This window comes from Trichechus manatus, unplaced genomic scaffold, assembly GCF_000243295.1.
Source record: "Trichechus manatus latirostris isolate Lorelei unplaced genomic scaffold, TriManLat1.0 scaffold00061, whole genome shotgun sequence".
NCBI classification, from domain to species: Eukaryota; Metazoa; Chordata; class Mammalia; order Sirenia; family Trichechidae; genus Trichechus; species Trichechus manatus.
The window spans coordinates 2428317-2451925 of NW_004443997.1; the positions used below are offsets into that span (position 1 = coordinate 2428317).

At 38.4% G+C, this 23609-nt stretch overlaps 1 protein-coding gene across 8 annotated transcripts in view; it reads right to left on the minus strand.

Annotated features, from left to right (window-relative positions):
• Positions 1-1471: 1471 nt before the first annotated feature.
• The window catches only part of PRR14L (proline rich 14 like), an 82853-nt gene continuing 60715 nt past the window's right edge, over positions 1472-23609 (minus strand). For all 8 annotated transcript variants that reach the window (XM_023733719.1, XM_023733715.1, XM_023733714.1 and 5 more), the window contains 2 exons: positions 7461-7532; positions 1472-6344 (listed from right to left, as the gene is read on the minus strand). In XM_023733719.1, coding sequence (XP_023589487.1) covers positions 6068-6344; positions 7461-7532 — 349 coding nt within the window. In that variant the 3' untranslated portion in view covers positions 1472-6067. The remainder of the gene's footprint in view (positions 6345-7460; positions 7533-23609) is intronic.

Here is a 23609-nt window from a genome sequence, read left to right on the forward strand (position 1 = left end):
TATTTCATGTACTCTATAATTCTATCCTTGTTTTTTAGACATTTGTCATTAAAAGGTAGGACAAAATAATTAGAATCATCAAACATGAATAACTTATTAACAGCCCTTATACTTGTCCATGAAATTACCTTTACTAGAGACCTTTCTTTTTATATATGGCTTTAAATTGCTTTCTAGCATCCTTTCTCTTCCATCTGCAGAACTCTCAGTAGTATTTTTTGTAGGGGTGGTCTGGTGGATACATGAAGTGTATCAGATTCTGTTTGTCTGGGAATGTTTAAATTTCACCTTCATTCTTAAAGGACAGTTCCACTGGGTATAGTATTCTTGGTTGATAGTTTTTTTTTTTCTTTCAGCACTTTAAATATATTATTCCATTGCCTTCTAGCCTCCAATGTTTCTGAGGAGAAATCAGCACTATTGGTGATCCTTCATATGTGAGTTATTTGCTTCTGTCTTGTTGCTTTCAGGATTCTCTCTTTATCTTTACTTTCTGAGAAACTGATCATGTGTCTTGGTGTACATCTCTTCAAGTTTATCCTGCTTGGAGTTCTTTGAGCTTCTTGGACTTAGAGATTCATGTCCTTTGTCAGATTTTGGAAATTTTCTGTCATTATTTCTTCGAATATTCTTTCTATCCCTTTCTCTGTCTTATCTTCTGGAATTCCCATGATGTGTATATTAAGTCTCTTGGTGTTGTTCCCTAATTCCATTAAACTGTGCTCAGTGGTCTTGAACCTCCATTGTTGATGCTCTTCATCCTCCGTAATTTGCGCTATCTTACCTGCTAATTCACTGATTCTTTCTTCTACCTGATTAAATCTGTTGTTAAATACATTATATTTCTCCTTTCAGTTATTGTCCCTTTCAGTTGCAGTATTTGTTTTCTTTTTATCAGTTTTTTTTTTTTTAAACATATATCCTCATTTTGTTCATGCATTGTTTTCTTATTTGAAGATGACTTTTACATCAGTTTGGAGCAGTTCTCTTAATAGAGGTGGAGGGGAAGAATGGAGGTATTCTGGGATGGGAGATGTTAAAGAAATAATACTGCTTAGTAATTAGCCTTTCTCCTTTCTGATCAAAGACAAGGTGTAGGAGAGTACTCTTTCCCAAGTGATCATGAAACCTAACAAGCAGAAGCACAATTGTCAGCCAGAATACCCCCTAAAGGTAGAAGATACATGGACAGAATTCCTTATTGTAGAAATCCTGAGATGAAGAAGGTAAACGACACTGCTTATGCTCTGTACTGAGGAAAGAATCTCCCCAAGTCACGTGAAACATGTCAGTGTGGTGTTAGAGAGCCAAGCTTTCAGGGTTGTTCTTTTACCAGTTTCCATTGGTTCACAAAGAATTGAGGATTAGAAGACTCACAGCCTAACCTCATGTACAACTGGGAAGGGTATGTGACAAACGTGAGACTTTTTCCTTAAAATGAATACACCCCACCATACTTAGACCCTCCTTGGCAAGCTAGGCACCTATTCTAATTATGTTGTTATAGCTGAAATATATTTTGACCTGAATTTATAACTACTCTGTAATTCCCCAGCTATGTGAAAAAATAAGTTGCACCATTTAAAAATCACACATAAAATATTTGCTTAGCAATATTACCCAACTTAATCAGGTATGATTGGATCTGAATGACTTTTGTTTCCAAATATGAAACTCTTTCACAAAAGATAAGTTGCCACCACTGGATAAATTCAGAAAGCTCCACCGCAAGCTCTGATGGCCATTCTAAGTGTGAGGTTCTACATGCATTCTGAGCACAGGGCAGTCCTCAGAAAATGGTGACTACTTTGGAAGGAGTAATGCTTGTTGTGACATATAAGTTTGTAACATCTGTAAAAAAGAACCTTATAACACTTCAGGTTAAATTTTAACGGATTATCAAGCCATCAGAATAAAGCACTATCCTGGAAAGTTATCTGAAAGGTTTAAAAAATTTTTATTTTCATAAATTAACACACATAACAGTGGGAATTTTAGCGTCACAAACTACCAAACAGAAAAGAAATTGCAGGGGCATCATGTATGCCAATGTTACTAAAAATGTACAAATTTCACTGAACTATTGACCATGATAATATATAAACACTTCAGGCAGCAATCTACTGGCCCAGACCAGCCCAAGGAGATGCTGAGGTCTCTCACCAGGAATTCAAATCCAGTTCAGCACCAGAGAGGGAATTGTGAAAATACACAATTAACAAGGATCAAATTTGAGAGTATGCTGTGCTAGACGGTGAGCTATATAGCGACCCCCACTTTATAGTCAAAATAGCTTTGCTGCTCAATTTGTGGATAGATGGTAATATTAAACTTTGATTTTAGTAAAATTAAGCCTCTCCCTAGTCAGCTTAATAAATAAGTTCAGTTCTGGCATGGATCCGTTTCCTCACATGAATCCAGGAAAGGATACTTCACACCTCTGGACAATTATTCATACTTTGGATACAGCCACCCACAATGTGGAATTTAAGAGGTCCTTTCCATGATAGCAGGTGAAAAGCTTATAAAAACAAAGCAAAACAAAATCTCCAAGGGAATTAAAGAAAGCACCAACTGCATACTTTACCCACAGGGGAAAAGTATCACTGCCTAAAAGTTGGTCTTTCGTGGATCTTAATGAACATGGTATCGATTATGAAAGATGGAACTCTAGCCTGGAGATGGAGCACTGGCTCTGTATCCCACCAGCCTGCACCGAAGCCTCAGCTCTGTGCCTGCAGTTCGGCCCCCTCCTCGCTGCTCTCAGTCAGGTAGGTGGGGAGGAACCACGGTCCATGTATGGTGCCCAGAGAGCAGGATCTGGAATTGAGCTCAGGTTGGCTCTGGTGCCCACGCAGAAGACCCTTTCAGGCAAAATTGTGACAAAGTATCATGATTTTCACAGCTCTAAGCAGAGCACTGAATTTTAGGATTCACAGCATAAGTTTCTGAGCTCTTCAGGCTCTGAGTAAGGCAAATGCCACGTCTTTCCACTGTACCTTCCTCAGTTGTAGCTCTTAAGAGTAAGGTCAGTAAGAAAAAATGGACATAATCTGCTTTAACAGGTGATGAGGTACGTTCAAACTAATGGAGAAATGATGCTAGAAAGACCAAAAGAAGGAAAAAAGAGAGAAAGAGGAGGAGGAGGGGACGGGGGAAACTAAATACAGCTATAAACTAAAAAAAAACTTTCAGTGAAAAGCTGATGGGCAGAACCCTGATTGGACCTGAGATTTCTCCTCTCCTTCCCATATTAAAAACAGTAAACCTCTGGAGGTGAGCTATAGTTGAGTAAGTTACCACCTGGGATGGGAAGTCCCCATACCAACTTGCACTCCAGAACCAAACCTCCTGTAGCTATGGGCAGGTGGCATGCCAGCAGGTGACGAACATCTCCCCTCATGGGCAGGCACCACAACAGGCCTGGCACTGAGGGACCACTGACAGCACTATGGCTAGTTAGGTCAATGGCTAAACTGGAAGTTAAGACAGATATGGCAGAGCACAGCTATAACCCGATGTGTCGATTTCAGGTAAGTAATTTCAAGTTTGTAATGGGAGCCCCTTCTTAATTTTGGACTGCAAAGGGGATAGAGAGGGTCGGCCTCAGAGCAGATTCTCTCCTACTTTCCCAGCACAAGGAAGGACTGGTAGGGTTTCTAAGAGCCCAGGTCTCCATTTCCCCCAATGCTCCATTCTCAGACACCAATGCTCCAAATCACTGCTCCTGGCCCTTTCAAGTGCCACACCTACAACGAACAAACTTGAAATCATTATCTCTGCAATGTTGGTGATACCACAGTTACGGCCACCTCAACTCGTCTGCTGGATGACATGGTCGTCACATTGCTGACCTGTCTGTACTGGTAATGGAGCTGGACACAGGGATATGTCAATTCCCTGGTAGTGAGCAAGCTGCCCAGCAAGAGCTCCCTAAAATGTCTGCACAAGGGCACGATGTATTTACTCATCCCACTCCCCGAAGTGAAAAGACAGAGAGAAGCATTTAGTGTCTAAGAACCCTGCCCAAGGAAAGGAGAGGTACCGAGGTAAACCATGGTCATTCTATACAGTCTGGGCAAAGCGGCTGTAAAATGGCAGAATCAGGTTAGCATCATTAGGAACCAGTGCGGACACTTGGCTTTCTTCTAATCCAACTGGTCATGATCTTAGAAGCCTCTAAAGATTACCAGGGGTACATTTCAGTTATCTAAACACTATGTCTGAGGCAGTGGGCCTAAAAGACAGATGTGGCACTGTTTTTTTTTCTTCTTTTTTCTGCTCATGTCAGTTGCTCCAGCATGGCATAGACTGTCAACCTGCAAAGGAAAGGCACACAGAGACCCCACCCCCACCCCTATGTCCCTGCCCACTAACAAATGGGGGATAAAAAGATACCTATGAGAGATGCCAACATTCCAGGCCAGCACCCTCATTCTTTTTCCAGCTCCAGTCTCTGGAGCTTTCACAGTTCCCACCTGCAGCTGCCTCACAGCAGGGGCTCCCAGGAGGACAGAAAGAGGTGGCCCATGTCCTGAGGCTGCATCAGCATCCCCCTTGCCAGTCAAGGAATGTTAACTCTCTGAGCTCTTTTTTTGAGAGTGAGTGAGAGAGATAAAACACAAGGGAAGGAAAGGAGGGGAGCAGAGTGAGGGCACAGGGGGATTAAGTGGAAAAGGAATGAGACCTTCAGGCCTCTGACCCACACAGCATCCTTCTGCCCCCAGACTCCTGTAGGCACAAACAAAGAAACTTTGCTAACTCTGGTATTCTACATAATTTCCAATAGGTTTGACACAGGAACCCAGAGTACAGTCACATACCCTCAGAGACAGATGACTGTGGAAAGTCATGATCCCACGCAAGAATGCATCACTGGATCTGAGTCACCACTCGTCCCCTCTTCCACCCTCTGAGCAGGCAGCTCTGACAGCTGCAAATACTCAGGGCCGGATCTGTCATCACCCAAGCTGTTATACCCAACTTTGTGACACACCACTCTTTCAGATAAAGCCCCATTAAAACCACACCCAATCTTAGTGTTTTTTAAGCATGATTGGGAGAGAAACCTGCTCTTCCTTATGTCATTAAAATAAACACATCTACTTAGTGGGCAAGAATGAGAAACCAGATGAAAAAAGTGCTCCCCTAAACGAGTTACACCAAAAGTTAGAGATGGGGAAGGGATTGCTTAAAACACGTCAATGGGAAAATGTCTATCATCCCATAACATGCACCAAAAACTGGGTCAAATGCCTACAATAGGTTCTTAAGACATGTTCTGTTTTTCTCCTCAATGTCTTAAGAAAAAAAATTGTTTTAAAATCACATTTAAAGGTTCCAAACATGCAGCAATAATAATACAAAAAAGGAAAAGAAAACAAATGAAAATCATCAACATCACAACATTAAAAAGTGCAACTGACTTTGAATGGGGCCTGGATGGGCTCCTCTGGCACTAGTGAAACAGTTACAGAGGGGAGGAAACAATGGGGAAAAGCCACACACAAATACACACATACACACATACACACACACACACACACACACACACACACCCCTCCCAGGCTCTGGGCAGACAAACTCAAAGGATTGGAAAATACAACAGCTCATCTTCCCTCAACTACTGAAATGAGCCAGTGAGACCCCAAAGGACAGGACACCTGGTCCACCTCCCTAGGCCCCGTTTTTAATCAGTCTTGGTCTAGCACCACCGTAAACAATGCAGAACTTTCATATGGACGTGCAAGTGATGTGCGTCCTTGGAATCCTAGTGTTACTTAAGATTTACGGCTTCCTCCTCCTGTGGATGGCAGAGATGGAGATGAGGAGGTCAGTTGTCATTCAGGACCATTTCCAGGAGAAAGGGAGCGTTCCTGAGGTTCTACACTCAGCAGTAGAAGTAGAGGACCCTCCTTCACCAGTCACTAAAAAGTCTGCACCTTGAAATAGGCAAAAATCCACGGACTGGGCATTTTGAGTGGTTTGGGTGGTAGGACAAAATTAGGCAACCTCTTCCAAAAAGGTTCAAAAAACCAGAACTGAAACCTCTCAATTCAATTGCTTCTCAACAACCTGATGATTGCTCCTGTTCCTCTTCCTTGGCAAAGAAGGTCTCCAGTTCCATTAATTTCTGTATCAAAAGCGCATCCAGCTCTCGACTCTGCAGGGCTGCCTTCTGGGCCCTGGTAAAGCTGCCTGCCACCTTGACTTTACCGCGAGCTCTCCTCTTTCGCGGGACCGTAAAATCTTGAAATTCTAGAATTCGCTTTCTCTTCTGCTGACTAATTGAGATTAGCGTACCATTTCGTTCCTTAGGTTCCTCAAAGATGGTTTCTAAACACCTAAGGATGGAGCAGAAAACAGAAATCACCTGTCTCATCAACAGGGGCTGAAACCCAACTTGCACTAACAACTTCTTATTCAAGTATTTAAGTGTTTCCTCTGGCCACAATGTTTTTTTTTTTTTTTTGGTATGAAAAAGTATATACATTTATGAATAGGTAACACATGCACACTGTGAAAAAAATTCAAAATGGACAATACCATAGGCAATACCGTTAACACTTTTTTGTGTGTATCCTCCCAAAAGTCATACAGTGCAGAGACAAGGATAAATAAGCATATATAATCAGGGTTTGGCCCTTCTTTGTAAATGGCCAGAGGGTAAATATTTTAACTTTTGTGAGCCACTTATTTCTGTTCTATATTTTTTTTAAAATAAACCTTAAAGTGTAAAAACCATTCTTAGCTCACGGGCCATCAAAAATAGGCCAATGTGAGGACGTGGCCTGAAGTTTGCCGACTCATGGCATATATCCTCATTTTTTTGTCTTCTTACTAAAATGGTAGCAAACTACAAGCACTGTCCTATGCACTGTATCTCATTCACTCTTTTTAATGGTTATATAGAGTGTTCTGTTATAAGAATGGACCATAATTTAACAAGAAACCGATTAATGGATATTTAGATTGCTTCTACACTCTTACTATTCTTTAACAATGCTGCAATGAATACCCTTGTACAAACATTTTAGTGCAAATGTACAAATACATCTTGCAGGATAAAATCCTAGAACTCCTCCTGCTGCATCCTATGTACATAGGCAACTAATAAATGTTCACTGACTTAAACTGAATTAAGACCCAAAGGTAGCCAAGTGAAACTTCTTCTCTATTTGGGTTTTGAGGTGTATCTGGATAGCTGAAAACATAGAATATTTAGTAAAAACACAAGCACAAACTAAAAGGAGACTATATTTTCTGTACCTACCTAATCCAACACACATCTCTTTCCCATTCTATCACAAACCCCAGTTCAAGTGCTGAGAACTAAAAACATCAATTGTAGCTTTCCAAGACCCAACACTGGCAGAACTGAACATAAGCCCTTTCTGAAGTGAAAGGATTGGAGATTTACTTCAATCATTTCAGAAGTCTTCCCAGCCATGTGTACTTACCTGTTTGCAGGAGGGGACTTATAATTTTTGTTGGTATATATTTCCTCTAAACTAAACTCCTTCTTCTTTAACCTGGAAGAAGAAAAAATAAACTCTTCATGCTCTCTTCAGAGATTGAGTCCTCAACTCTAATTTCCATTAATATGATTATTTTGACCCATGATTTATAAAAGAAAGGTTTCTTAATTTCTAAACATATGGCTTTTTTTTTAGTTAGCTATCTTTTGGTTTACTGATTTCCAAATTAAGTTAATCATGGTCAGTGAATACAGTCTGTACACTAATTTTTTGAAATTTGGTAAAACTGGCTGTTATGGATTGAATTGTGTCCCTCCAAAATGTGCTATAAATCCTAACCCCTATACTTATGGATATAATCCCATTTGGAATTGAGTTTTCTTTGTTATGTGAATGACACAGTATTAGCGTAAGTTGTGTCAATTTCTTTTAAGATATAAAAAAGATTAAACAAGCAAGTGAGGAAACAGATCAGGAAAGACAGATGCCAAGTCACATGAAGATAACCAAGGAGCCAAGGAATAGAAGTTGAAGAGACAAGGATCTTCCCCCAGGGCTGACAGAGACAGAAAGTCTTCCCCTAGAGTTGGTGCCCTGAGTTTGGACTTAAAGCCTCCTAAACTATGAGAAAATAAATTTGTTTGTTAAAGTGACTCACCTGTGGTATTTGTTATAACAATAATAGATAACGAAGTAAAGCCCAATGATGTCCTTTGTGAAAATGACTGTGTACTTGCTGAGTACACCCACTCCTCACTAATCGACATGGTTAGGTTCCAAAGACCAGGTCATCATGTGAAAATTGGCATTATGTGAAAATGGAGGATGACCACATCAGATCACAAAATGGAGGATGACTACATCATTATATAACTGCCAAAATACATCATTACATAACTGACAAACCACTGAGAACATGGCCCAACCAAGTTGACACATAACCATGGCCAGTGTTACTCTTGCACCTCGGCGTTACTGCCAGATGTACATCGTTTACTATTGTCGTAAATGACAAATGTCGGATAACGAGATAGTTGATAAGTAAGCTGTAGGTGCCTTTTAGTATTACAGGCAAGAAACTGATTGCTCCATGTGCTCCCCCACGTTTCACCAGCCCTTCCAGTAAGGCTGGGCCACATGGTTAGCTCAGGCCACTGGAGTGAGCAGACGTGAAGTGTGTAACTTCTAAACCAACGCATTTAAGTGCTGGAGTGATCACTGGTACACTTCCTCTACCCTAGTGACCTAGACGCAATGGTGACTCAAAAAGTCTGGATGTCGAGATGAGTAGGCAGAAAGGGATAGGAGCTGGTTGAATGGACATGGGAAATCTGGGGTGGAAAGTAGGAGTGTGCTGTCACATTATAGGGATTGCAACTAGGGTCACATAACAATGTGTGTATAAATTTTTGTATGAGAAACTAACTTTTACCTAAAGCACAATTTAAAAAAAGCCTGGATCTCTAAGCCTATCTAGGAGGGCTGTCAAGACCGTCAGAAGCCTCAGTGTAAGCAAGAAATCTACATGTTAGCCACTGAAATTTCACTGTTTGCTAGAAATAGCAAAACTTGTTATTCCTCACACATTCATTTATTAAAACAAGCTGGTTAACTGTGCTGTTTAAATCACCTATATCCTTACTGATTTCTGTGGGATGAGAATGTGATTAACATCTGTCTCTTTGTAGCTGACATTTTGCTTTACATATTTTAAGTACGCTATTAGCTGCCCCAAAGTTTAGAACTGTTACTTCTTAGTGAATTAAATAATTTATCATTATGTAGTGATCCTTTTTTATCTCTATTATGTCTGTTTTGCCTTAATGTCTACTTATTTGCCACACAAGGTTCTCGTTCACCCAGGTCCCTCCCTAATGTCTATCTTTCCCATTTTTTTTTTTTCAATGTTCTACCTTTCTGTAATAAGTTTTAGGTATCTCTCATGTAAATATTTAACTGCCTTTTCTTTTCCAGGCTGCCAATCTTCAACTTTATGATATTTACACCTTTTACATTTAGTGAGATTGGTATAATTTAATTTATATCTATTATTTTTATTTTGAAATATTCTTTTTGACAATGTGTAAAAATGGCATGAGGGCAGCGTCTGACCTCCTCTAACTTCACAAAGGAGAAGGAGAAACAAGATAAACAGCCCAAGCCTGATTCCTATGAGGCAGAGGTCAGACATGCCTCCTCTCTCTGCCATCTTTACCAACTCTGACACCAACCGTCACTCCCACAGCACTCTCTACTCTTGTTGTTAGGTGCCGTCGAGTCAGTTTCAACTCATAGCAAACCCACGTACAACAGAACGAAACACTGCCTGGTCCTGCGCCATCCTCACAATCATAGGTATGCACTTTCTACTGGGTTCGATAATTCACTGCAATGGCCACAGAACTCGAAGTCAATACTCACAATCACAGGGTTTATTCGGGAAGTAACAGTTACAATTCAGGTTCAGGAATACTCAGGATACAGTTCTTCCATCAGGACAGCCTCTTCCCAGCCGTGCTCACAGGCATGCCTCTCCCTGGCCTTCTGCCTCTGCCCAAAGGCACTCGGCACTTTCTGTGGGCCAGGAAGCCTACTATGCCAGGTCTCTGCTGCCGAGTCTCGCTATCTTCAATGTTGCTTCTCTCTCTGTCTCCTGGGTCCAGGAGCTTTTCAGTGCAGGGATCCCGGGTCCAAAGGACATGCTCTCTTCTCCTGGCTGTTCTTCCCTCATGGTGGTGGGATTCTCTCTCTCCTGCCTCTGGGATGGCTCACCTCAAGCCCAATGGGACGGCAAAACTGACCAATCCATTTGGTAGACAACAATTACCCTATCACACAGTCCTGCCCAATAACTTGGGTGGGAGTTACAAGACCATGGCTAGAAAAGCCACGCAAAATCAATTCATCACACTGCACGACGAATGCAATGTCATTCCTCTTCAATTTGTCATTCCCAGCATAACAGACTATATGATTGTCTGACTCAAAATGGTCAATACCAGTCCATTTCAGCTCACTAATGCCTAGGATATCAATGTTTATGCGTTCCATTTCATTACTGACAACTTTCAATTTTCCTAGATTCATACTTCTTACTTACATCCCATGTTTCAATTACTAACGGATGTTTGCAGCTGTTTCTTCTGATTTTGAGTCGTGCCACGTCAGCAAGGGTAGGTCTTGAAAGCTTGACTCCACCTATGTCATTAAAGTTGACTCTACTTTGAGGAGGCAGCTCTTCCCCACTCTTATTTTGAATGCCTTCCAATTAGGGGAGCTCATCTTGCGGCACTGTATCAGACAACGTCCACTGCTATTCATAAGGTTTACACTGGCCAATTTTTTAAGAAGTAGACCACCTGGTCCTTCTTCCTAGTCTGTCTTAGTCTGGAAGCTCTGCTGAAACCTGTCCATCATGGGTGACCCTGCTGGTATTTGAAATACCGGTGGCATAGCTTCCAGCACTAGAGCAAAACACAAGCCACCACAGTATGACAAACTGACAGATGATCTATCCTGAAGTACAATGCTGTCAGTGATAGGATAATACCCATACAAGGAAGACCAGTTAATATGACTATTATTCAATTTTATGCACCAAAAACTAAGGTCAAAAATGAAGAAATTGAAGATTTTTAGCAACTTCTGCAGTCTGAAATTGATGAAACACGCAATGAAGATGCACTGGTAATTACTGATGATTGCAATGTGGAAGTCTGAAACGAAGAATGATCAAAAGTTGGAAAATACAGGCTTGGTGACAGAAATGACATCAGTGACTGCATGAAAGAAATTTACAAGACCAAAGCCTTCTTTATTGCAAATACCTTTTTTCAACAATGTCAGAAGAACGAACCAGAATGCTCCTAGAAGCAAGGATGGCGAGACTTTGTCTCACTTACTTTGGACATGTTATCCGGAGGGCCCAGTCCCTGGAGAAGGACATCGTGGTTGGTAAAATAGAGGGTCAGTGAGAAAGAGGAAGACCCTCAATGAGATGGATTGACACAGTGGCTGCAACAATGGGCTCAAACATAGCAACGATTGTGAGGATGGCACAGGACCAGGCAGTGTTTTGTTCTGTTGTACATAAGGTCGCTGTGAGTCGGAACTGAATCGACATCACCTAACAACATTTTATTTTACGTCTTATTTTTGTTCTAGCTTTTCAATGTTTTGGTTTTTCTATTAATTGACTTTTATTTTTATCCCTCTCTCCTTGCTTGGAAATCAAATGCTTTACTACTATTATTCTTTTAATGGTTAGCAAGAATTTTAACATGCATACTTAACTTACAAAGACTAACGTTCATCAATATATTTACCCTTTTCCCAAACAACACAAGATCCCTGGAACATTTTAACTCCAATCAATATTGTACCAATTTATATGCTATTGGTGTTTCATCTTATCTCTTTTAATATACGGTTTCAACCTGAGATTACTCTTTAAAAAAAAAGATTTGTAAAAGAAACCAGATCATTTGGCTGTTAGCTTTACCCAGTCTTGATTTTCTTGATTACATCTCCATGGTTTTATTTAACATGTTTCTCTGTTCCAAACATGTTTTATTCCCTGTCAAACATATGGGAAATATTACACCTACTTCTCTTTTACCGACTATCTCATTATCCAATATTTCACATTTACAACAGTAAAAAATCTACTTTCTGACTATTCTGCACATTAACAATGTATGTCTGGCAGTAACAAAACCCAAGGAGTGAGGTAACACTGCTGTGATGGTTAAGGTTATATGTCAACTTGGCTGACCCATGACTCTCAGCGGGTTGGCAGTTATGTAATGATATAATTTTGCAGTTATGTAATGATGTAGTAATAGTCATCCTCTATTTTGTGATCTGATGTGGTCATCCTCCATTTTTGCATAATGCCAATTTTCCCATAACAACCTGGTCTTTGGAACCTAACCATGTTGATAAATGAGGAGCAGGAGTATAGTATATTCACATGAATTGGCAACTAGACAGAAAGGCATGATCAGATTTAGCTTTTATTGTTTTTGGGAAGAAGACTTTTAGGTGGCCATCAGGAGCACAATACCTTTGTCTTTTTGTGATATTAGCAGCCACTGATGAAAAGTGATGAATAATATTATTTCTTTAGGTTTGTAAATGGTGACAATCTATCATTCCTCCTTCATTTATTAGGCAGTATACTTGTATATAAAGAGAAACTTCATGTTAATTATCTGGTAATACTAAAGCACCGTTAACATAGGAAAAGCAGGTCATATGCTTGGTTGTGTTTATTCAGCAATTTTCCAAATAATGAATTGGTTTCCTAATATCCTACAAAGATGGAGTTTTTGTTTTTAGTAAAGAGCATTAACAACTACTAGATTTAATTATTATTTGATGTGCTTCAATTTACTGCAGTTACTATCCCTTTTGATGTCCCATATGTGGCCAGTGGAAGTCTCTTCAAGCTGGTTCCTGAGTTCCTTTGATATGACTCTAATGGTATTTGAGAATTTCCTTGCTTATTGGTATGCCAAGATAGTCTACGCTTATCTTGTGTATTTCCTGCCCTTAATGTATAATCACACTATTCACATACCATATAATTTAGTGTTTTAAAGTGTATAATTCAGTGGTTTTTAGTATATACACAAGGTTGTGCAAACATCACTATCTACTTCCAGAACACTTACATCACACTCATAACAAATCCTGTACCCATTTATTCCCTATTCCTCCCTGTCTTCACCCCTGGAAACCACTATTTTACTGTCTCTATAAATTTGCTTATTCTGGACATCTCATATAAATGAACCATACAATAAGTGGCCTTTTGTGTCTGGCTTTCACTTAGCATAATGTTTTCAAGGTTCATCTATGTTGTAGCATGTGTCAGTACTTCCACTCTTTTTGTGGCTGAATAAATGTATAGATACCGTACAATATACCATCTTTTGTATATCCATCAGATTGATGGGATACTTGGGATGCTTCCACATTTTGGCTACCAGAAATAATGCTGCAAAGAACACTGGTGTGGATGTATGTTTTCAATTCTCGAGTGCAGAATTCCATTTAGGAGTGGAATTGCTGTGTTATTTGGCAAATCTATGTTCAATTTTTTGAGGAACATCAAAAGCTGTTATCCACAGTGGCTCCAACATCTTACATTCCCACCAGCAACAGATGAGGGTTCCAATCTCTCCATTTCCTTACCAACACATATTGTTTTCCAACTTCTGATAATAGCCATCAATTAGTGGGTATGAAGAGCTATTTCACTGTGGGTTGTGATTTGCATTTCCTAATGACTAAGAGCATCTTTTCATGTGCTTATTGGTCATCTGTGTATCTTCTCTGGAGAAACATCTATTCAAGTCCTTTGCCCAGTTTTCAGATGGGTTGTCTTTTTACTGTTGAGTTATAAGAGTTCTTTATATATTCTAGATACTAGACACTTAGCAGATACATGATTTTCAAATATTTCTACCATTTTTGTTGACTGTCTTTTCACTTTTTGATGCACAAAAGCTTCTAATTTTAATGAAGTCCAAATTGTCCATCTTTTCTTTGGTTGTTGTGCTTTCAGTGTCATATCTAAGAAACCACTTCCTAATCCAAAGTCACACAGATTTACACTTGTGTTTTCTTCTAAGAGTTTTACAACTTTAGCTCTTACATTTAGATCTTCGATCCGTGGAAGTAATTTTTTAATATGAAAGTAGGGGTCCAATTTCATTCTTTTGTATGTAGATTACCCATCTCTATATGTCTATCCTTATGACAGTGGCTGCCAACAATGGGCTCAAGCATAACGACTGTGAGGATGGCCCACGACCCAGCAGTGTTTTGTTCTGTTGTAGACAGAGTTGCTGAGTCGGAACCAACCTGACAGCACCTAACAACAACATGACAGTACCACATTGTCTTGATTATTGCAGCCTTGAACTAAGTTTTGAAATTGGGAAGTGTGAGTTTACCAAATTTGGTTTTTTCAAGGTGTTCTGGTTATTCTAGGTCACTTGCATTTCCACACATATCTGAAGATCAACTTGTTAAATTATGCAAAAAAAGAGGGTGAGGAGCAGATTTTAATAGGGATTGCACTGCATCTGTAGATCACTTTGCAGGGTATTGCCATTGTAACAATATTAAGTCTTCCAATACATGAACACAGGATGTCTCTTTATTTAATTTGATCTTTCATTTCTTTCAACAATGTTTTGCAGTATCCCATGTACAAGTCTTGTATTTCTTTGGAAAAATTTATTCCTAAGTATTTAACTTGATTAATGCAACTGTAAATGTGATTGTTTCTTAATTTCATTTTTGGATTAGTAAATGGTATTTTATAGAAATGGGTTGTTTTATATATTGACCTTGTTTCCTGCAGTCTTGATGAACTCATTTGTTAGCTCTAACTAGTTTTTTAGGGGGGATTATCAGGATTCCCTATAAGATCATGACATCTGCAAATACAGTTTTAATTCTCTTTCTAATCTGGATTCCTTTAATTTCATTTTCTTGCCTAATTGCCCTGGCTAGAACATCTAGTGCAGTGTTGAACAGAAGTGGTAAGAACAGACACCCTTGTCTTGTTCCGATTTTAGGGGAAAGGCTTTAAGGCTTTCAGCATTGTGTATAATGTGAGCTGTTGGTTTTCTGTAGATACCCTTTTATCCACTTGAATTTCCCTTCTATTCCTAGTTTGTTGAGTGTTTTTAACATGAAATTTTGTTGTATTTGGTAAAAGGTTTTTCTCTGTTAAGATGATCATGTGGAGTTTTTCCTTTACTCTGTTAATATGGGGTATTACACTTATTGGTTTTCGTACATTGAACAACCTTGCATTCATGGGTAAATATCACTTGGTAATGGTTGCATAATCCTCTTTATATGCTGAATTTGGTTTGCTATTTTATTGAGTATTTTTGCCTGTGTATTCGTAAGGGTTTCCAGCTGCTTTTAGATTATTACTTTTTTTCTAGTATTCTGCAGTTTTTTCATATGATGCGTTAAGTTTGAAATTTTTTCTTTTTATTGATCCTGTCTGGGATTCCTATTTTTTGACCAGTGTTCATTTTACCAAATACTAACCCCCCCTCCCCATTTTCTTTCTTTCTGGAACTCTGATTAGATGATCTAGTAGGTCTTTTCAATCCTCTCCATCTCTCTTACCCTTCTTTCCTATCATATTTTCCATCTTTTTATCTCTGCGCTTTATTCTGCAAAATTTGTTCAGGTCTATCTTCCTGAACACAGATTCTATTTAACCTACTGTTAAACCCATTTATTATGGCTTTATTTCAATTACTCAATTTTTAATTCAATTCAAATAAAATTTTGTTTCTTCATTTTTAGAAACTCTATTTGGTTTCAATCTCAATCTACTTGGTCATTTTTAAGTCTCTTGCTTGTTCATATTTTCAATCTACTTTTATTTCTTTATATATACAAAACGTACCAATTTATATTATTATAATTCCAGTATCTGAATTATTTTCACATTTGATTTGTTGTCTACTGTTTTTGTTGGCACTCACTCATGACACCTTGTTTCCTTCCGAGCTTTGTGATTTATTTTACTGTGAATTGTTTCATATTTCTTAAACGTTATGTGGGGCCAGATGTGAAGGTGGGTTCCTCAGTAAATGATGTATTTGTCTCTGCCAGGAGCCTGAGCATACTATCAACCCAGGAACACTGTAAACTAAATTCTCAACTAAAGGTTATTCAGTCTACCTAGGCAGTTTTGATTCAGCCTGTAAATCCATGAGGTAAGCTTGTAGTTATTCTCAAGTGAGAATTTTTTTCCTGCACTCAGTGCCAGGATTTGAGGAAGTCAATTTCTCTGCTGTCCTTTTGGGGACATAGGGGAAGGCAAACAGGTTTATTTTTGGTTCATCTTCACATTCAGGTTAAAAACCCTTTGGGGGGCGTATCAATTTAACATGTGTCTCATATAAACTCTCATCTTCTTAAGGGTATAGATGTCGTCTCTTGTCCTTGCACTCTGGATGTCAATGAAAACCTAAGCACAATGAAATCGTGATTTTGTAAACGCCCTCAAAGCAAAATCTGGCATTAGTGCCCACTTACCTCTCTCCTGTCTGGATTGCTACTTTCACTTAACGTTTTCAGGCTCCAATAATTCCTTATTTTCCCAACAATGTAAGGATTCAGCAATTGTTATTTGTTTTCAAAAGAAGGTCACCAGGGTAATGAGTGTACCATAATGTTAAAACCGAAGTTCCAATATCTCATCTCCACTCTAGTCACAAGGGTTATGGTAAAATGAGAATTGGGATAGCAAGTTGTAGATATAAAGGTTTCAAACTCTAGGTCTGTCACTAACTGCTTTATGACAAATTTCTGGGGCTGGATAATCAATCTCCAAGATTTGTTATGGCCATGCCATTCTATGATAAAACTGGACCAGAAATTTAAGTTCATCACTTAAAGTTAAGGTACTTTCTAGGACAAGTCTGCTGCATTTTTAATTATGAGGAAGGCTGGTTCAAAGCTTTCACTGAAAAGTGTCTACACAAAGCATGATCTTGATGTTGAGATGCACAGATACATACTAATTTGTAGCAATAATTTTTTTAAATTGTGGTGAAAATATACACACCAATACATCAGACAATTCAATTTCTCCATGTACAACTCAGTAACATTGATTACATTCTTCATGTTGTGCAACCATTTTTGCTATCCTTTTCCAAATTATTCCACCACAATTGACTTTAAACAGTGCCCCCTAAGCAAAAACTCCCCCTTTTCCCCTCCTTCCCAACCCTGGTAACCAATAATAATCTTTAATTTCTATATATTTGCTTATTTCATATAAGTGAGATCATACACTATTTGTCCTTTTGTGACTGACTTTGCTCAGCATGTTTTCAAAGTTCATCCATGTGTTGCCATGCATTAGGACATTTCTCTTTATGGTTGAGCAATATTCTATTGTATGTATTTTGTGTATCGATTCATCTTTTGATGGACATTTTGGTTGTTTCCACCTTTTGGCTACTGTGAAAACTTCTGCAACGAACACTGGTGTACAGGTTTCTGTTTGTGTTCCCGATTTCACTTCTTCTAGATATATACCTAGAATTGGGATTGCTGGGTCATATGGCAGTCCTATGTTCAATTTTTTGAGGAACCACCAAACTGTTTTCCACAGTGGCTGTACTATTTTACATCCCCATGAGCAATGGATAAGGGTTCTGGTTTCTCTATGACCTTGCCAGTACCTGTTTTCCTTTTTGTTTTTTTTTAACCACAGCCACCCTAGCGTGGGTGAAATGCTATCTCATGTGATTTTGATTTACGCTTCCCTAATGGCTACTGGCACTGAGCATCATTTTATGTGCTTGTTGGCCATCTGAATATCCTCTTTGAGGAAATGTCTGTTCAAGTCCTGCGACCATTTTTTGATTGGGTTGTGTTTTTGTTGTTAAGTTGTAGATGTAGCAATAATTTTTTTATGGCATCTGTATTCTGGCCTGGACTATGTCCAGTGGACACTGAGTAGCTAGGATAACCCAACTGCCTGGGTGACAATGGCTTTTACACTCTGACATGGAGAATAAATTTATAAATAAGGCCCAAGAAAAAACATTAGGTATTTGGAGTGGGTTCAAATTCGGTTTTTGAGAAATTATGTCTCTCCTTTACAAAGGAATGTTTATGGAGAACCTGACTCCAGAAATAGTTTGTATAAAACACAGAGGTCTTAAAATTTTATTTCCCTACCTCCTGCCTCCATCATATGCAAATAGTAGCATTCTATAGACACTATTCAACTCTAGCTTAACAATATCTTAGACAATGGTTTACACTGGTATATAAGCACTGTATCTTATTTATCTTAAAACTGCAAGGCTGCATTCTATTCTTTTGAATCAATATAATTATTTAACCAGCCCTGTACTGAGAAATGTTTTCAATTCTTTCCCATTAAACCCAAAACCCATTGCTGTGGAATTGATTCCAACTCATGTCATTTCCTACATATGGATGTATATCTGTATGATAAATGCTATTAAAATTACTGAATCACAAAGTCTGTGCATTTATAATCTTGATAGCTATAGTCCATCATATAGGTTATAACAATATACAATCCTACATGTGATGTGTTAATACTTGGTTATCAAATATTGTTTCTCTGCCAATTTGACTGGTGCAATCTAGTAGTAACTTAGAATACAGGTAGTTCAAGTTATGACGAACCACACTTAGGACTGTCTGGGTTTTTTTTTTTCGATACATCTTATCGTTAACATGTACTACACACAATGTTGCAGCATGTAATTTGATGATGTTATCATTCTCAGATATTCACTCACAGATGTTCAATGTTATGATTTACTGTTCAAAAATGGCCATATAGCAGGCAATAATGAAAACAGAAATAATATTAAAGGTATTCGACTTATGTCAGAACCAACTTACTACAGAGTCGTTAGAACGGAACCTCGTTGTACATTAGGGACTACCGGTAATTTTAATTTGTAGTTATCTCACTATGGGTGACGATCATTTTTTCATATGTTTAAAGCCCATTTGTATTTTCTTATCTGTGGACTATCTATTCATATTGTTTGCCCATTTTGGTGTCAGGATTTTCATTTGTAGAAGCCATGTGTGTGTACATAAACGGATGTGTATGCATAGGTACACATACAGAAATTAACCCTTTGGTATATGAGTTTGTGCTGTGACTTTACTTATGGTATTTTTTTCCAAGTACAAGTTCTTGATTTTAATGTAATATATTTTTCCATCTTTATTTTATGGCTTCTAGAGTTTGTGTTAGCCACTTGAGCTAGAAAAAGAAATTTCCTACGGCTTCTTCAAGTACACTTATGATTTAATTTGTTTACATTTAAATCTGATTCCTTTGGAATTTATTCTAGTGGTAGGTATGAGGTACAGATCCAATTTTATTCTTCTTAAAATGACTACCCAGCTGTCCCAAAACCATTTAACTAAATAATGCATCTTTTCACCACTGATTTGAGATGCCAACTTTGTTATATACTGAATTTCTCTATATATTTGTATCTATTTCTAGACTTTCTATTCTGTTTTACTGATTTGTATATTTATTTATACTCTGGCATACTGCTGTAATTCTTCTTTTTTTATTTTTTCCCATACAAACATTTATACATACACTGTTAATGTGACTCTAACTGCTCTCCCCACACTGTGACAGCACACTCCTCCCTTCCACCTGATGCCCCATGTCCATTCAACCAGCTCCTAACCCTCTCTGCCTTTCCATCTCACCTCCAGACAGAAGCTGCCCATTTGGTCTCTTGTATCTACTTGAGCTAAGAGGCACACTCCTCACAAGTATCACTTTATGTCCCATAGTCCAGTCCAATCCCTGTACAAAGAGTTGGCCTCAGAAACTGTTTTAGTTCTGGGCTGATAGAGAATCCAGGGGCTATGCTTTCCAGGGTTCCTCCAGTCTCAGTCAGACCATTTAGTTTGGTCTTCTTACTAGAATTTGAATTCTGCACCCCACCTTTCTCCTGCTCCATCAGGGACTCTCTGTTGTGTTCCCTGTCAAGGTGGTCATTGGTGGTAGCCGGGCACCATCTAGTTCTGGTCTCAGGCTGATGAAGTCTCTGGTTTATATGGCCCTTTCTGTCTCTTCGGCTAATACTTTCCTTGTGTCTTTGGTGTTCTTCATTCTCCTTTACTCCAGGTGGTTGGGACCAACTGATGTATCTTAGATGGCCACCTGCAAGCTTTTAAGACCCCAGACATCACTCACCAAAGTAGGATGCAGAACATTTTCTTAGTAAGCTTTGTTATGCCGACTGACCTAGATGTCCCCTGAAAGCATGGTCTCCAGACCCCTACCCCTGCTACTCTGTCCCTCAAAGTGTTTGAGTGTATTCAGGAAACTTCTTACTGCTGTAATTATATAGACTTCATATTTTAATATTCATTACTAGTACTCCCTTATTTCACTCTTTTTCTAAATTTTCCTGACTCCTCTTTCTTCATTTTTCCATATGAACTTTGTGATTGTGTTAAATATATGCCTTTTCATTTATTCAAATCTCTTTATGAAAGAACAGCTCTTATTTAAGTGGATAATGTGTTCAAACTCCTATTGTCTACTGGAATGTGCCAGTTTCAGTTTATTGCCTCCCTGCTCAAAATTCACCCGTCGGTACCTGCTCTGTGATAACGGACTGGATACTTTAAGCATTTCACCTTTTCTCTGAATATGAGGCTAAGCTTTGTCAGAAGTGTGTGCTGAAGGGGATGTGCAGGAGGAAGGGGGCTTCTCTTTCTCGTTCTGGTGTGCTTCTTTTCCTGCTTCTGCATGGTCCATTGGTGGTGTGTGTATGTTGGGTCATCTGGAGGTACTCTGCCCTGCTGTGCAGCCAGAGCATACGGTCCCTCTGCAACCTCACAGCACACGCCCTGTGACCACCTTCCCACAGGCCTGCTGATATAGACACTGCATGCTAGGACTTAAGCACGCAGTGGCACACCAACTCCCTGAGGGTTGTTTCCCATTCGCCTTCCGGAAGCGAATACCACATACTCCAGGCCTTGCATCCATTGCCACCTAGGTGGTATTCCACCTCCATGTACATATCCACCAGCCTCAGTTCATCTGTGCCCATAAGGATGTTGTTTCCTGCTTGCCCAGTTTTGAACCAGCTCTGGCCTCAGCAACCCAGCCATCTAATGGGCTGTAACCACACCTTCTTGAACCAAGTCTAAACCCCAACCTTGGGGAGGGGGGTCCTCCTTTCAAGTTTGTTCTTCCTTGGGTACTCTCCCTTAGTCCTAGAGTACTCCTTAGAATTCTCTTTCATCTTTTTCTCTTCTATTGAGTTTAATACTTCTTTACATTAACTTTCTTCATTTAAAATACTCTGTGGTTTCTATCTCCTAACTGAACCTAGACTAAAGGTGGTATAAGGTAAAAACCCTAGAAGCTAAAAAAGGTTGCTTCGAAATACCCTAGACCAGTGGTCTTCATACTAGTGTACCAGAAGACTTTCCAAAGGATACAAGAGAACACAGAGTTTTAAGGAAATCAATCTCTTGATTTTTAATTTCCAAAAAGTGGTATGTCTGAGAAGTAGCCTCAACTCTCAGGTAGGTTTCTCCATTCCCACAAATTCTATCAGAACAGCCCCTATCCATACTGAACTCTACTTTGGTATACGAATCAAATCACTGATCTTCCTAAGCCCTCTGTGGTGATTAATGAAATCACTGTAAACCTGCCTGAGACTTGTTCCCACCTTATGCACAGTTCTGTTAACAGAGATTCATGACTTTAGAAACGAGAGTATCTTGGCTGGTGTTAGGATTTTCTGATTTCAGATGACGTGTGCAATGGGACTGTCAGAGTGAATTTGTCTTATATGTTCCCTAATTATCATTAAATAATGCCAACTTAAGGGAGAGATCCTGTATAACAAAGCAAAAAAAGGTTCAAACACTAAAAATAGCTTGTTCATGTATTTAATTGCATAGAATATTTTTTTCCCAACCTGTTCTCAATTCTCAGTAACAGGAAGTCATTACTAAGAAAGAAAAGCTCCACTCAATAGTTGACTCTTTTTTTGTTTAAAATATAACTGAAATATCTACTGGGACTACCATATATTTCAAGCTGAAGTGTTTAAATCCACAGATAAAATTTTTAAGTAATTTCCTTCAGTTAAGGTATGAACTTTTAACAACTCATATAATTAAACATTTAATTCAATTACAGTAAATTCTCATCTTATTTGGTTCTTATAAAATGCTATAATTTCTACCTCCTGTTAACAATAACAAACATTATATGGTGAGCTGCCATGCCAGTTGATTTGTAGCGATACAGTTTTCTCTTATAGTAAATATAGCACCAACCATGAGATTTAAATAAATGAACGGATTTATTTTTGATTTTTCTACATGATTCTTAATTGGTTCTAAAAGCCTAATAACAGAGTTACATTCATGTATGCACATACATTTACTGAAGCAATATCATGCTACCTACCATACTCCTCACTTCATAATTTATTTTAACTACACATTATATTGCTTTGTTACAAATTAAGTAATGAGAAATAGTATTATGTTGATTTAATAATTTATTATTAAAGTGGATAAATTAATTATATTACTTATACACATTTTTAATTTTGACTTTATGGCTTTTAGAAATCTACCTTACAAGATATGTTCCATAATTTATTTCCAAGTAGTTTCTATAATTTTCTTCAAAATGCAAATTAACATATTTAATTGAATTGGAAAACAGTCAGACCCTTTCTGTCAAAAAGTAAGAAAGATTTGGCTGACTGGCTTGAATAAAGATTGCCTTTGCTGGTAAGTTATGTGGCAAATATTTTCCATGAATTTAATGTATTAAATCTGCAATTTTAAGGTTTTTAAACAAATGTATATTTAAAATGGTAAGAATATTTTGTCATAAAATACAGGCAAAAAATTTATTGAAATTCTTACTTTTCTCAATCCCCTTTCAGTACATCAAATTAAATAAGGTGCCTCTAAGTGAAAGAGTAACAGATGCAGTCATAGGCATTTGAGATTTACTGGTACAACCTTTTTGGTGCACTTCCCAGACACTGACACGGTGACTGCCACCAATGTCTGGGTAATGTAAACTTTTGCGAGTCAAGCGCTTTTCAATACTTTGCTTTAAAAAAAATTAGGCAATAGATCCTTAAATATAATTTGACAATAGTCATTTTGTGATTTTTTTTTTTGGCATATAACTTTTGAAAAAAGTAAAAGTGCTGAATGATACTACTATATTAAAACTCTTTCCATTCACAACTCCTTATTTATATAAACCAGGTTTCTCAAAAGTTACATCTCCACACAAATGCAAGATGGAATACAGCTAATCCTGAATCCTAGCTCATTCTACTAACTACTCTTCAACCTTGGATAGGTGAAATGTTTTTAAAATGTCTTTTGAAGAGACATAGAATAGGTGATCAAAATAATTACAAGGTAAAAATACATTATATTAGGATAAAATCACATGGGAGAAGTGCAACATCAATCACCATTATTATCATCATCATCACCATAATTAACTAGTTACTGCATTCATGCTCTGTGTGAAGCACTACAAAA